Source organism: Vespula pensylvanica, chromosome 17 (genome assembly GCF_014466175.1).
Source record: "Vespula pensylvanica isolate Volc-1 chromosome 17, ASM1446617v1, whole genome shotgun sequence".
NCBI lineage: Eukaryota > Metazoa > Arthropoda > Insecta > Hymenoptera > Vespidae > Vespula > Vespula pensylvanica.
In genome coordinates, this window is record NC_057701.1 from 57,695 (window position 1) to 73,246 (window position 15,552).

The following is a 15,552-nucleotide window of genomic DNA, read 5'->3' on the forward strand; positions in this document are numbered from 1 at the left end:
CGCGCGCACACACACACACATCTATGCATATATACGAACGTACATCTAGCCTAGCCAGTCAACGCGGTATCGATGTTCCCCGTTCATTCTCGTAAACGCGTCTACGCGCCTGCTCGTTCGGAGAACCAAATAAAGGAGGAGACGATGATGGAGCTCGACAACGGCAAAAATAACAAAGTGAAAAGAAATAGGAGGAAACCTTTTCGACGATTTTCTTCTCCCTTCGACATTGTTCCCTACTTTTATCTCTGCTTCTTCTTATTCTTCCGATGGTTCTCCTCGAGGAAAGTATTTTATTTAACAACGTCTCTTCTTGTTTCCTCATTCAACAAATGATATTAAAGTTTGAAAAAAGCTATTTCAATTAGACGAGATGTTTTATATGCCATAGCAATGGATTTTCGAACTTGTTCATCCGAATTATTCTTTTAAATTACTTTCAATGGGTACTACGATATTACTACGCGTACAGATATAAGATCCTCTTCTGCAAAGTCTTGGTAAACGAAAAAAAGATAATTAATAAATTATTTTCAAGATGGTTGCCACTTTAAATTTCAATATTTTTACGACCGTTGTTTCGTAACCTAGATTAAAATAGCAAAATATAATGTAGATAAGAGAGGCCGATTACTCGGTCACCAATTAAAATATGATCTCAAAAGTATTAACTATATCTTGGTTCTTATCAGATAACTTTGTTTCTCTTTCATCACGTTTGGAATATAAATGCTCTCGTATCTGACTACGTCATGAATAAAATCGATGGAAAGGAGAAGAAAGAGAAACGATCAAAACGGTCAAAATAGCAAGACGATCGCTCGGCGTATACGCTGAAATCCGTAGCTGTATCTATGGATTTGAGGAATGTTTCGAGGAAAATTCATGTAAACGGTCACGATAATGTGCAAATACGGCAACAGTAAATTGGAAATTCCATTGCGGTAGTCCATTGCGAGTGTCCAGCACGACGAGCATTTCGCTAGTTACAATTATGGAGTGATTAGAACGCGTAGGTGTGACCTCCCGATGTAGAAACTTCATATTCCGTGCGGTTGATTAACTCGTCGCATCGAGAGACGCGAACAGGATCGATCATTATTCGTTCATAACTCTGACTAAATCGTAAATAACGCCGTATCGTAGAACATTACGTATCGTGCCATTTTCACAGAAAGCCAACGCGCGATATCTTAGTTGCAAGATTCATTCGACAGTGCTCAACTGCGAAAGGATACAAGAATTAATTGCAGCTTTACAGAGAAATAAAATTTTATAGAAAGCAAAGGTTTTCTATAATCGACGAAAATCTAATGTAAAAATTATAGCGAGTTTATATATCGTACGCGTCCTTTTTTATCCGTCATTGAAATAACAAAGCGGGCAAATCGTAATCACGTCGACGCGTAGCGAGCAGTTTCTTTCGTTTCGGAGAGCGTCGCTCGGTTAAAGGCCATTAAGCGAATTGAAAGATAAATCTAATGGAGTCCTAGGGAGGGAGAGAGAGAAAGAATGAATATTCGTGAGTTTTAATCGTGCATCGTCAGCAAGTATTTTCTATATCAAAACGAATCCCAATTTCTTTCAAACGCGTCGTTAAAATCGTTGCTAGGAACTTTCCGTTCTTTATTCGTTGTACTCGCATCTTCTCACTCGCAGTAGATAAATGATAAATCGAAAATGCAAATCCGATTATATTACGTATGAACGGGTGAATATACTTACACGCATACCTATTGTATGCACATTCACCGATGAATCTGCGAACGAACGGATATTACGACCCTGCGATATGCCAAAGTACTTTGCAATGTATCGAGTTACATAGACCAATGAGGAGAATAACGCGTGTAGGACGAACAATGCTTTTGCCAATGAACGACGTACCATTGACATATCGGAATAACTCTAAACCCGTAATATCGTTCAATGGAATGATTTACAAACATCCGTGTTTCCTTCGATACGATAATTGTTTGAATTTCTACAGGAAAATTTACAGAAATACCATTCGAACGGTGAAATGATTTTATGCGATCGTTAATCATATTTTAATCATTCTATTATAATTATTTGTACTAATAACTTTTTATTAGTCGCACATTAGTATTAGGTCTTTCTTTCCGAAATCCAGTATGCTCTAATCGAATGACTTTCTCCCTCTCTCTCTCACTCCGCCAGATTATTATTATTGACATTCGTATCGTTATATCGTTCTTACTCAATATTATTAATCGACAAGCGTGTTGAGCAACGGTCGCGTCGAAGAATATCCCTTTAACGTACGTAGTACGTACGTTCGTGCGATTCGTTTTCGCGGAAAAGAGAAAGCCTAGACTCGATGTACCGTATCCATCATCGAATAAACTCTGGAATAAGCGAGCAAAAGGGTGAAGGAGAGATATATCGCGTTTGTCTAATAAGTTAATAAGAAGATACGATTAAAATTGAAGAAGAAAGGACTCCGACTTGGGCATTTAATAACAACGTTTACGCGCGAGAAAGGGGTGCTCCGTTGAAGGGCGATTTATTAAAATGAAAGCCAAAGGATATTCGAGGTGTTTGTAGAAGAAATTCTTTTTACCGCGAACGCGTTAAAACGTTTACCTTGGCTTTTGAACCGAGAACGGATAAAGCGCGTGCACACGAGAAAACGGTAAGCTACGTCGGTCCATCTCTGGCTAAATAAATAAATTACTCGAATGAAAATGTTGCCGCGTTAGTACTCGAGTCGTGCTTTAAGCCGTAAAAAGAATTTAATATTATTACATGGCAAAACGCGAAAAACACTCGCCCCTTATTTTATGGTTGCTTTTACGAAGATTCAGTCGATCGAGCGAGCATCAATTTGATTTCCGCAACTTTTAGCTAGCGTTCTAACGAACTCGAAGAAGACCAGCCGCGATACGATCTTAAAGTTTCGCACCTGAATATCTCCTAATAATAATATCGAAAAAATAATCGTCTGTTGGAATTTACCGTTACACCTGTTTCCTTTACCGTTGAGAGGAGAGAAAAAGGAGGAAAAGGGAAAAAAGAGGAAAGACAAAATAGAGCCAAGAAAAGGTAAAAAGAAGCGCAAGTTTTCGATTCGTTTTCCAGGCACGACTCGACACGAGAGATATGATAACGAGACTCGAGACACGAAAGTGAGCGATTTTTCGTCCGCAAAGGGACTCTCAAGCGGTCGATTCGCTCGCGGTAGACCGCATCGTACCGTACCGTGTCGCATCGCATAGCATCGTATCGCAACTGGCATCCCAGGACGTTACTACCCTCGTTACGAAAGGGTAAACCTCGACGGCATCGACGATGCACCCCGGAGACGCATCTCTCCTCTGAACTACGAACTGCGAACTATCCACCCACGCACCTTTCCCGTTTTTCTCCTTCTTTTATTCTCTCCGACATGTTGATCGCGTCGAACGTGTTCTACGTACTCGTCAAGATCTTGCGCGAATGCACGCCAGAATGCATCACTAGAATGTCCCTAGAATGATGTCGCGTTAAGAGCGATTATTATCGTCGAAAAAAATTTTGATCGTGTTGTGCGAAAGGTCGAGTGAAAACTATACCAGAGGACGTACAACCTGTTACTTTTTAGAATCGATCTGGCCATTTCTAAAATTCTTCTTTATTATTTATCATCGATTCGCGTTTTCACAATAATGACCTCGGGCCTTGTAATTATTGTATCGATCGTTACTCTTTCCGACCGGTTTCTCACTTTTCCATCTACGTTCTTTTAATTGTATATCCAATTTCCCGCGAAATCTTCTTGATGAAATTATCCGGCAAAAAACGCAGTCTCGGCTCTCGTTAAAGATCAACGAGAGGATTCTTTGGAAATACGAATCGATCGGCCAGGAATCTACGAGGATCTACATCTCCGTATGGCGCTATTCGCTTTATCGCTTGTAATCAAATTTCGACTAATTCCGCGATCTACATCTTTCATCGATCCTCCCAACCTTTCGATCGTAGAAACTGTCAAGAAGGAATTTAATCGATGCAAAAGTTAAATAGATTATTCGTTTATACGTCAAAGAAAGCTGCGTTAGTCGGAGAACTCGGTAAATGTAAGAAATACGATGTAGTCGAGCTCTAGAGCATCGATACTCGCTCGCTTTTGATCGTTCGCGCAAACTCGTAAGTGAGTGCATACGTATACGATGAAGTTATCGTCATCGTAGGGTCAAAGTTCGAGCGATCTTTGAGCGATCCGCGTAGTTGGGGACTAGGAGAGGAAGCGGGAAGGAAAGAATAGATCAAGAGAGGGCTCATTCGTTCAAAATCGTTCGATCGTTCGAATCGTTCGGAATCCTTCGGAATCGTTCGGATCTTTGACGATTTAAAATCTAAGATATCGGATCATATTTTTGTTTTGCTTCTTTGAACAAGCTCGCTACGGTAAATATAAGATCACGTTGTTCCTCGAAGCAACTAGATCTCTCTCTCTCTCTCTCTCTCTCTCTCTCTCTTTAATCTCGAAGACAACTTCGATAACGTCGCGTGGTCTCTTCTGTTCTTCGTCATCGCCGTTGATTTCTTCGGAAGCTTGCTATCTAGTAGTGTGTCGTTGACCATCGTGGCGGCCGCTCTTTGCTGCCTCCGTTTGCGAGGTTTTCTTCTCTTTTCCTTTTCTTTTTCTCTATCTCTTCTCTATATTTCTCCCTCCCCCCCCCCTCTCTCTCTCTCTCGCGCGCGCGTTTTTCTTCATCGATATCTTGTTTCTCCAATTTCACGTTTGCTATCGAAACTCATGACTCTCTAGTGCCATTGCGACTCGGAGAATCTTGGTGATCGATCGAATTGTCGAAAGGAGCAGAAGAAAGTCGTCATGTGTTTGTCGATGTTGCTGGTGAGGTCCGGCAGGCTCGGACAATGCGGAAGGAGATTTGCCTCGTCGTCGACGGGACTGAGATTACCGGATCAAACCGTACGTTCAAACATGCTAATTCGTTTTCAAAGGTCTCTCTTTCTCTCTCGAAAAAATCGAAACGCGTACGACGCAATAATTTCTAGAATCGTTGATCCGAGTCGATTAGCCTAACGAAGTTAACGTAGTTTTCGATGGACGCGTCCGACATGCGAATTCAGGAATTATCGGCTCATTGAAATTCGACGAACGGAAACGTCCGTTGTAATCGTCGTCGTTAGCTTGCGATCTCAGCAGAGTCGATTAAACGGAGGTAGCGCGTACGCGTACGATACTTATGGAATCGTCGATGAATACGGTGTATACCGTAATCGTAATCGCTATCTCTTCGCAAAACATACGCCATATCATCGTTCTACGTTTACCGTATCGAAATTTATTTCTTGTACTCTGTAACGACATTTATTTCTTCCCCGAGCCGTCGTGTCGATCGAAAATAACGAATAAGACCGTAGCCTTTGTAAAGTATCCAACCGTGTGTCAAATCGAGAAATGCGATGATAATATATTATCGGATCTAGGTAATTAAATCGGATCGGCTGTACGGAAACGATAAATCTACGTAACGTGTAGTTAATTACGTATTCTATGCTACGAATGAGATCTCTCTCGCGCGTACGCCTTCTCTCTAGGAGACTTGAAGTGATTTTCGAGTGAAAGCCTTCGGCGCAATTTACCCTATTGTTCTTCGAATCGTCCTTTCCACGTCGCCCTCGCTCTTCTACCGCCATCGTTTCTATATATCATTTAACTTACGTACGTGCAAATAAGTATATGCGCCAACGTCGGTTCTTATTTCGCCTTTGTATCTTCGACTCGACCGAAGTATCCGGTACGTGATTTGTGATATCGAAGGAAAGTCGTTGCGATAATAAACACGATAGGGAAAGTTTTTGCGAAACAAACAAAAAAGATGATATCGTAGAATCCGATCTCATTTCTCTCCTACTCCCGTTCTCGTCTTTGTTACGCGAAAAGCTTACGATTGGACGTAAAATATTTTCGTAAAAATAGATCACGCATCTCGAACGTATTCGATGATAAGAACGACGCGCGAGATCGTTTTCTAAAGCGCGTCCTTGCAGCTAGACGATTACATTGTAATTGCGAAATTCCTCGAGATTTACGTCGTTCCGATCGACGATCGAAAATAAAAGTAATAATAAGATAAAAAGACGCAACCTCGCGCGTGTTCCTAACGCGATTACGCCTCTGTACGAGAGATAAAGAAGAAAGAAAGAAAGAAAGAAAGAAAGAAAACGAATATTTAAAGAGATCACGTTGGAAACAGATGGGGAGGGAGCTGTTATCTAAATTACTCGTCCGTCGGTGCTCCCGTAGATCTTTATCTTTAACAATCCCGAGTTAACGTAAGATAACGTTGAAGAGTCAAACATAAAAAATTCCTACGCACGTAGTGCGATATCGGGGATAAAAGTATGATTCTACTAGCAATAGAATAATCATTTTCTCGGCTGATAAATCGTACGAGATAAAATAAAGAGATAAGACTTCCAAGTTCGAGGGGTCGAGCACGAGTAACGTCCCCTAAAGCCTAAAACATCTCTAATTGGACGACGCGAACTTTCAAGAGGGAGCTTTTCAAGCTCCCTTCTGAAGAAAGAGAGACGCTTCGTCGGATATGTTCTTCCGACGGAAAACGATAAAGAAGATTTCGCTTGTTTCGTTTGACTTCATTTGACGCTTTTCAAAGGGCAATCGAGTGGAGCTGCGAAGGGAGCTGCAAACCTCCGAAAGACCGCGACGAGCGACGACCTTCAACGATCGCAGCCAGCTGAAGTACGCTCGTCGATTGGTCGTCAAACTCGGAAGCGCGGTGATCACGAGAGAGGACGAGCACGGTCTGGCCCTTGGTCGTTTGGCCTCCATCGTCGAGCAAGTGGCCGAGTGCCAGAACGAAGGTCGAGAATGCATCATGGTGACCAGCGGAGCCGTTGCCTTCGGCAAGCAGAAACTCACGCAAGAGTTGCTCATGTCTCTGTCGATGCGAGAGACACTTAGCCCGGCGGACCATACGCGCGAACATGCCGGTAAGTAGGTGGTCGTGTGTGCGCGCACACGGGACACGGACGGCGTACCCTGGCATGCACAGGTACACCTAGATAATTACATAATAGGTAATTGTCGCGAAGCGACGACAGAGGAACCTAAAAGTGGAACGGAATTACAGATCAGACCGAAAATCGCGAACCGATAGAAACCGGCGAAGCACGAACATCGTTTTTCCCGTTATTAAACTAACTGAAAATTGAAACAGGTGTTATATACGGCCACGGCGCTATTTGATACGAATTTCTATTTTCCGCCTCTTCCACGTATCCTTCCCTCGTAGAACGAGCTGACTAAAGAGTATTGAAAAGAGAGAGAGAGAGAGAGAGAGAGAGAGAGAGAGAGAGAGAGAGAGAAACTCCCACGACGTTTCTCTACGCATTTACGCGTTACTCTTCCAAGCTTCCTCCGTAATCCTACCGCGAATATCTCCGTTACTAAACTCGTGCAAGGCGCGATAAAGAACGTAAATTTTTCAAAAGAATTACCGGCCACGATATTCGGTAGATGAAAAGTGCATCGGATCGATACCCTCGCAACCGACTCAAAATACTCTCCAAGAGCGCGTTGTAAGAAAATGTAAAAAAGCGAACGGCCGGAGCCGCTGACGCGCTACTCGAGATATTGAGAGAGAGAGAAAAAGATACGGTATCCCTCGGTAATCGTGGGGTTACGTGGAGGTAGATGGCTAAAATAAAAATTGCCGTTATAGTCGAGCCGCATAAATTTTCACCAACGAACATAGAGGAACGTCGTTGATAAAACTTTATCGGCGATGGGTGCTCCCACGGGAGGGAAGGGATAAATGCGGGAAAATTATTTTCTACGACGGGTGAGAATGCAAAGTGCGCACGGCACGCACGCACTGCGCGAGCCAAAGAAAATTTTACGAGGTTCGCGGCCGCGAACGCGTCGCACTTTCGGGTAACGCCGTGTCCGCAGGTACGTACCACGATAAGAGTTAAAATCGAATCAGATCTTTCTAGAGCGAACGATTTCTATATATCGGATATGAAAACATCGGTGCGCCGGATCAAAGGAAAACGGATGCAAGGATCCTCGTTGATCCATCCTCCCCCTTCGTTCGAGATCGAAAGGAACGTTCGAGAGCAAGCGAAGTCCTTATCGAATCGTTACCGGTTATCGCCGAGTATACGGTACGAATTTCTCTTCCTAGCTATAACCAGCCACGCGTCGTCAAACTTTCTTATCGTCGGCGGTTACGGTGTTATCCCTTTCCTAGAGATTAAATTAGCTGCCCGACAAACTCAGAGTCCGCGGAGAGTTATGTTCGCACCTGAGAACTACCATTAATAGCGAAGAAATACCCTGTTACATCCGTTTCCAATTGACCAATTTCAACTCGAGACAACTCCTTATCGAGATAATTCAACCGAGTTAAGAGTTAAACAAATAAGACGAAGGATACGGTAGAAGTTAAATTTTCTTATATCGCGTGAAAGAGAAACGAAGACGCTTTCCTCTCCCTAAAAAAAGTTTCGAATCGCAAATCGATATACCCTCATCTCGATATTTTCCAAAGTAAATCTCCGAGTCGGTGCTTCGATAAGAATTTTCCACGAATTCCCTGATGGAATTAAGAGGAGGGATGAGATTAATCGAAGCATCAAAGCCAGGAAAAGGATTCTTTTCTCTCTTTCTTCGTTGAGGAAACAAACTTTTCGATCGAATCCAATGAGAGTTTGGCGAAGGAACTTTCCACTTTGTTTTTTTCCTACTCGCCCGCTCGGACTCCCTCCGTCCCTCGGGAAACGTAGGAACGTGCTTAATTGCTAACTCCGATCGTAAATAAAGATCGTGAGGAAGACCTGGCTAGATTTTCCCTATTATACACGAAGGGGAGAGAGAGAGGGAGAGGGAGGAGCTATCGGGCCGACAATGAGGAACGATCGTTCTCGATCCTTCCTCTTGTCGCCGTTGCTGTCGTTGCGCCATTGGGGAAAAAGAAATAATATTCGATCTGTCACGTGTACCGATCGAGCATTGCCGCTCAACTTGTCCTTTCCGTTCCGATCTAGGAACGCTTTTGGAACCTAGAGCGGCAGCGGCCGTGGGTCAGTCCGGGCTCATGTCTCTCTACGACGCCATGTTTGCTCAATACGGCGTGAAGCTGGCTCAGGTGTTGGTAACGAAGCCAGACTTTTACAACGAGGAGACCAGAAAGAATCTGTTCAGCACGTTGAGCGAATTGATCAGTCTGAACATAGTGCCGATCATCAATACGAACGACGCGGTCTCGCCACCGCCTCACGTAGACGAGGAAGTCGCCGGGGGAGGCGGAAGAAGAGGAATATCCATCAAGGACAACGACTCTTTGGCGGCGATGTTGGCGGCAGAGGTTCAGGCCGATCTGCTCATTTTGATGAGCGACGTCGACGGTATTTACAATCTTCCCCCGTGGCAGGACGGCGCTAAGATGTTGCACACCTTCAGTTCGGACTTGAGAGGCACCATAAAGTTCGGACAAAAGTCTAAAGTCGGTACAGGTGGTATGGATTCGAAAGTAAATGCTGCCCTTTGGGCTCTGGACCGTGCGGTCTCGGTGGTTATCTGCAACGGCACCCAGGAGAAGGCGATCAAGAGCATCATGTCGGGTAGAAAGATCGGCACGTTCTTCACGGAGACAACAGGCGCCTCGACGCCCGTCGAGGTCGTCGCTGAAAATGGTAAGCATCTTAGGATTATTCTTTAACGGCGTACCCGAATTCGTACGATATCCGAATTGATCGATCGCTGACACGTCGAATCCGTTCGCACAGCGCGCGTTGCCAGTAGAACGTTGCAAGCTCTCCGACCGGCCGAACGAGCTAGCTGCATCAACGTTCTGGCGGACTTACTGGAGTCGCGGCAGAAAGAAATCTTAGAGGCGAACGCTAAGGATCTCGAGGCCGCGAGCAAGACCGGTCTTGCGAAAGCGTTGCTCTCGCGACTATCTCTTACGTCGGCTAAACTGAAGTCTTTGAGCGCGGGTCTACGACAAATAGCGGAGGACTCTTTGGACAACGTTGGTCGTGTCTTGAGAAGAACCAAGCTGGCCGAAGGATTGGAACTCAAACAGATAACCGTACCGATCGGCGTCCTTCTCGTTATATTCGAATCGAGGCCCGACAGCTTGCCGCAGGTAGCGGCCCTGGCAATATCCAGCGCGAACGGACTCCTCCTGAAGGGTGGAAAAGAAGCTACCAACAGTAACAAGTACCTGATGGAATTGGTGAAGGAAGCGCTCGGCACGGTGGGCGCCTCCAACGCGATATCTCTCGTATCGACGAGAGAGGACGTAAGCGACCTGTTGTCGATGGAAAAACACATCGATCTGATCATACCACGCGGCAGCTCCGATCTCGTACGTACCATCCAAGAACAGTCGAAGCATATACCGGTACTCGGTCACGCCGAGGGTATCTGTCACGTTTACGTCGATAAACAGGCCGATCTAGGTAAGGCGCTCAAAATCGTGAGAGACTCCAAGTGCGATTATCCGGCAGCTTGCAACGCCATGGAAACTTTGCTAATCCACGAGAGCCACATGAACGGACCCTTCTTTACGGACGTGTGTAACATGTTGCAAAAGGAGGGCGTGAGTAATCGTTCCGTCGAGTATGTAGGCCGTACTTTTTTGATCGTACTTTCGCTAATAAAGAATCCGTCTGAACCTCCAGGTGAAGATCTACTCGGGGCCGAAGTTGAGACAGTTATTGACGTTCGGGCCGCCTGCCGCGAAGAGTATGAGAACCGAGTACGGTTCTCTCGAGTGTACGATCGAGGTAGTCTCCGACGTCGAAGACGCTATAACTCACATCTACAAGTACGGGAGCGCGCATACGGACGTGATCGTTACGGAGGACAACGAGAAAGCGGTGCACTTTCAAAGGGAGGTCGACAGCGCTTGCGTTTTCCATAACGCGAGCACCAGATTCTCCGATGGTTATAGATTTGGCCTTGGTGCGGAGGTAAGCCGAAATTCGCGAGCTGATCTCGAAGGAAAGAAATATTACTCCGACGATATCTTTCTTTTCAAGGTCGGCATATCCACGGCTCGAATTCACGCACGCGGCCCGGTAGGAGTAGACGGTCTCTTGACAACGAAGTGGATTTTGCACGGAGACGGACACGCCGCGGCAGACTTCGCCGAAGGCGGTAACAAGAGTTGGTTGCATCAACCCTTGCCTTTGAACGAGTGTCAATGAATCGAGGACGACGAAGTACGAAGCTCGAACGGAAACGTCGTCGACTTTTTTCGAACGATCCTTCGTAGCGCGATCGATAGGAAAGATCACTTTCTATCGTACGTTCGATTTTCGTACTTTGTTCCTCGACGGTTGCGAAGCAAGAGAAAAAGCTGAAAAGAAGAATTCATATTAGGGAAAGGCTGAGATAGGAGGATTTTTCAAAACCAATTTCACGAGTCGATCGCAAGTTTCGATGCGACGAGGAGTGCTTGAACTATAATCTTCTTTCTCCCCCCCCCCTTCCTCTCTCTCTTGTATATAATGTAAATAAAATTATAGCTAATTAAGCTGATTATTACGAATAAAACGAGCGATCGCGTAGAGTCTGAACCGTGGTCGTTAGCTAAACTTGACTCCACGGTTATTCCCCGTTGCAATGAAAAAGTTCGTTAATAACGCAACGGTATCGAGGATTACAAATTTTCAGCGACTTTCGAGGAACTCTACCGCTGGCTCGAGCAGAGAGAAAGTTGCTTCCACCAACTTCTTTTCTATTCTTATTCGTTTTACGCTTTTCTTCGGGATTATTACGTCGACGACCTCCTCGCGCTAACTCTGCTCGCTCTTATTAGTATTCTTTTCTGAAACTTTTGAAAATTATCGTTGTTAGCCGCGAGATATGTGGATGCGCGTGAACGATTAGGTCGATCGACGTAGAACGGACGTCGTATGCCTGTATCTTGTGTCGCGTTAAAAAGAAATAAAAGGGGGGGGGGAGAAGAAAACGTTTGACGAGAACCATTCGTTACTCGTTAAAAGTATCGACTGATAATGCAATTGCGATATTACGTAAATAGATGATTCGCCTTGAATATCTCGAACGGCTTTAACGCGCATAAGCAAATATTTGCATAAATTGCCTTTTATCAGGGATCGACGTTAAGTCAGATACGACGGCCGTTCGAAGACGCATCACAACGACGGTGCAGGGTCCAATAGGTTCCTCCTAGATAATGCAACAAGGCAAAATATATTTTCTACGTCGAATGATATACGAGATCGGAAGCGTTTTATCAAAGTCTTATCCGATGCGAGCAGAACGTTGCGTCCGGCGTCGACTGGTCAAGATTAAAAAATTTCTTTTAAAGAAGGACACGCAACGCGATACACTCGTCGATCAAATGATTTCGACGCGACGAATTAAGAAAAGCTGTTACGCGCGTAAAGACGTTTTTATTACTTACATATATCGACACAATACAAATAATGATTTCTTTTGCTTTCTTTCTTTCGGTTGCTTTTTTATTGTTCCCTTTCCCTCGTCCAGTAATCGTACTCTCCGTCTTAGATATCTCAGATATTTTCTGGTGCCCATAACTTAAATGTTCTGTCGTACGAGCTAGTCGCTATGAATTTATGATCGGGAGATACATCGACGCACATCACCTTACCGTCGTGCCCTGGCAAGGTCTTTAACGGTTGCCAAGTCTTATTCGACCAAATCTTGGCCGTGTTATCGTACGAGGATGTAACCAAATACTGTCCTTCTCCTCTCTGATATTTCACGTCGGATAACAGATTAGTATGAGCAGGTATCGTGTATATGCAAGATCTTTTCCGTAGATCCCAGATCTTGCAGGTATTATCCTCGCTCGCCGTTGCTATGTGATAACCATTCGGTGAAAAATCGATCCCAAAGATAGATTTTAAATGACCTTCCATGAACATAATGCATCTACCCGTTCGTAAATCCCAAACTCTACCGAACGAATCGTGACCCCCGGTAGCATTTACGCTGCCGTCCCACTGAAAGCTGTATCGGAACAAGACACGTTACTGTACGCTCCTTCACACTGCAAACAACGTACTCGCGAATACGAGTGTGATCGATTAGTCGCATCGATTAGATCGCTTGAAAAAGAAATGGAAGGAAAAAGAAAGGAGAAGAAAAGAGAAAAAAAGATTCGTTACCTCATGCAGTGTACGGCTCTGGCATGACCCTCCTGATGCAAAACCTCTGCCTGTTGTTCCAAGTCCCATAAACGCCAGGAGGCATCGTAACAACAAGTTCCGAGAAATCTCCCGGACGGATGGAAGGCTATCCTCGAAACTCTATGAGGTTCGTGCCCTTCGACTTCTGCCAAAGGTTCTTCGCCTTTACCGCCGGACCATAATTTAACCGTACCTGTAGAACGATGACTCGTAAAACGATCGTGGATGGCAAACCCTCCGGAGCAACGCGTGCCGCGCGCTACGAGCTAAAGATTCGTCGTACGTACCGTCCGAAGCGCAAGATGCCAATACGCATGTCTGTCCTGCGCCATCCCCTAGGACGTCCTCGGAAAGCGAAACGTTTGGATGAAAAACGATGCAGCTAACGTTGCAGGTGTGTCCCTGAAGCGTTCGTAAGAGAGTACAGTCCGGTACGGACCATAATTTGCATAAGCCAGACCACGAGGCTGTGGCAAGAATTTTTGAATTTGGACTAAACTGACAGAACGATATCGGTCTCGTGTCACCGATTTGCGAACAATATATAGATAAAGCTTGTAGCTTCTTCAAAAGTTCTTGTCTACGCGCCGTACGCGTAGCACCTGGCAATTCGAAATCCTGTCTCGCTTTTTCTAACCTAATTTTTGCCCTGGCTAAGGAAAACGCTGCGAGAGAATAAAGAATAATCGATCAGCTTGCATACTAGGGTATGTTTCCTTGGATAGAGAAAGAAAGAACGATTAAACGAACGAACGAACGAACGAACGAACGAACGAACGAACGAACGAACGAACGAACGAGAGAAAGAGAGAGAAAAAAGTGAAAAAGTATAGATTACTTGCTATCCAGTAACGAGCTATTTGAAGAGATTCCGGTCCTTCGTGATACCAGGTAGATTCGGTGTCTCTTTCGACCGCGTGAGCGGGCTTTTCCTCCTCCTCGTGTTTCTTCTTTATCGCGTCTTCCCCAAGACTCGCCAATAACTCTCTTAATCTGGTTCGTCTGTCGGCCGGACCTTCGCCGAACAAACATATAGGCTCGCCCAACTGTCTCAAATTCTTTTTTACCTCTGAATCGTCCGTGGACACGTTGATCTGTCTGGCTTTCTTTCTACGCTCGAACTCTTCCAACAACGCTTGCCTGTCTTTAGACATTTCATCTTCCAATTCCATGTATTCGTTGGAAATGTGTATGTTACCGACCAAGGAGGATACGTTGAGCGCGTCATTGGAATTAGCAGCTTCCTTTTCTTCCTCCGAACAGTCCGCAGCTGCGGCAAGACGCGTACGTTCTGCTTCCTCGAGAGATCCATAATGTACGATCTTTTGTTTCTTCACGTACACCAAATCTTCGTCGTCCGACATCGCAGAGAGCTATCGCGAATGAAACAAGACAAATCGATTATACGTCTCGCTTTCGAAGAATTTCATAGAAAGAGTTCGATTCCAAAGGCGCGACGATAGATCGTCGAAAGAGAGAGATACGGAATTTGCCAAAGCCGAGCATAACCTCCAAAAGAGGGAACTCGACAAGTATCTTACCTCGATCTTCTATATTACGCTTCTGATTTTAATTTACACTCGCAATCGATCCTCTTGCATCTGCGGAGACGTCCTCGATACGAGGCGTGCTTTCGTGCTTGCGATAGATGTTGCGAAAAATACTTATATCCGTGTCATTGCGAACGTAAACAAACGTGTAAGCCGTCAACTAAATACACAGTGTAGCCAAACGCGCGACGAAACAACGACTAGCCAATGAGAGAGCGATAGTGACGATTTCTATGAACGTCTCGCACGCCATTTCTCATCGTCTCGAAAAGCGAAAAGCGAAAGCGTTCGTGGTTTCCTCCGATAATCGTCATACTGGCAACGAAAGGACTAAGATTCGCGGAATCCATCGACGATCGACAATGGTAACGATTTCGTTGAAAACGCTGACGTATTACATGCAACGCGTGTACGGTCGTACCATACAACGAAACGCGGCCAATTGGCTGGACGGTATTCGGAGTCGTTTACAATTCGATTTACGAACACGAGTAATAACATCGATTGGCCAGGCTCACGGCAAGAGGAAGTCGCTGCTTGATGGAGATCCTGTCGAACGAAGACGATTCGTTGAACGTAGCGATGATAAGCGTGATCGGCAGGAGAGAGAGAGTGAGGGAGGGGTGGGGGGGGGCGGAGGAAGAAGGAGAACGACTTCGACGCGACAAGCGGAGCGATGAAGCGAGTCTAGGTTGTTTACGTTCTCTTTCCCTCCTCTCTCCCCGTGTTTATTCTCTCCGTATTTATGCGCGTGCATGTAACGAGAAAACTAGTTTCGTCCATGTCCCGTTATAATCGCGCAGATTTTCGA

General features: G+C 45.1%; 2 protein-coding genes across 3 annotated transcripts; one reads left to right on the forward strand and one right to left on the reverse strand.

Moving 5' to 3' along the window:
• Window positions 1-4,503: 4,503 nt before the first annotated feature.
• On the forward strand, window positions 4,504-12,487 carry LOC122635104 (delta-1-pyrroline-5-carboxylate synthase). Of its 2 annotated transcripts, XM_043824918.1 has the most exons (7): window positions 4,504-4,622; window positions 4,775-4,939; window positions 6,654-6,990; window positions 9,049-9,696; window positions 9,790-10,607; window positions 10,690-10,980; window positions 11,050-12,487. In XM_043824918.1, the coding sequence occupies exons 2-7, from the start codon at window positions 4,841-4,843 to the stop codon at window positions 11,215-11,217; spliced, it is 2,361 nt and encodes a 786-aa protein (XP_043680853.1). In that variant the 5' UTR covers window positions 4,504-4,622; window positions 4,775-4,840; the 3' UTR covers window positions 11,218-12,487. The 2 variants fall into 2 exon arrangements, with proteins under 2 accessions (XP_043680853.1, XP_043680851.1); XM_043824916.1 differs by having other exon boundaries at window positions 4,507-4,939.
• On the reverse strand, window positions 12,413-14,839 carry LOC122635107 (U4/U6 small nuclear ribonucleoprotein Prp4). The gene is made up of 5 exons (XM_043824923.1): window positions 14,733-14,839; window positions 14,030-14,564; window positions 13,479-13,856; window positions 13,171-13,384; window positions 12,413-13,012 (listed from the first exon to the last, which is right to left on the reverse strand). Exons 2-5 carry the CDS (start codon window positions 14,553-14,555, stop codon window positions 12,553-12,555), a joined length of 1,578 nt encoding a protein of 525 aa, XP_043680858.1. The 5' UTR covers window positions 14,556-14,564; window positions 14,733-14,839; the 3' UTR covers window positions 12,413-12,552.
• Window positions 14,840-15,552: the final 713 nt, after the last annotated feature.

Bases quoted from the DNA above. Each gene is read 5' to 3' on its own strand.
- LOC122635104 (XM_043824918.1), top strand. From the start codon at position 4,841: ATGTGTTTGTCGATGTTGCTGGTGAGGTCCGGCAGGCTCGGACAATGC. The intron at 10,608-10,689 runs GTGAGTAATCGT...CTGAACCTCCAG, and splicing joins ACATGTTGCAAAAGGAGGGC to GTGAAGATCTACTCGGGGCC. The intron at 10,981-11,049 runs GTAAGCCGAAAT...TTTCTTTTCAAG, and splicing joins GATTTGGCCTTGGTGCGGAG to GTCGGCATATCCACGGCTCG.
- LOC122635107 (XM_043824923.1), bottom strand. From the start codon at position 14,555: ATGTCGGACGACGAAGATTTGGTGTACGTGAAGAAACAAAAGATCGTA. The intron at 13,857-14,029 runs GTAATCTATACT...ATTCTCTCGCAG, and splicing joins AGCTCGTTACTGGATAGCAA to CGTTTTCCTTAGCCAGGGCA. The intron at 13,013-13,170 runs GTAACGAATCTT...GTTCCGATACAG, and splicing joins AGAGCCGTACACTGCATGAG to CTTTCAGTGGGACGGCAGCG.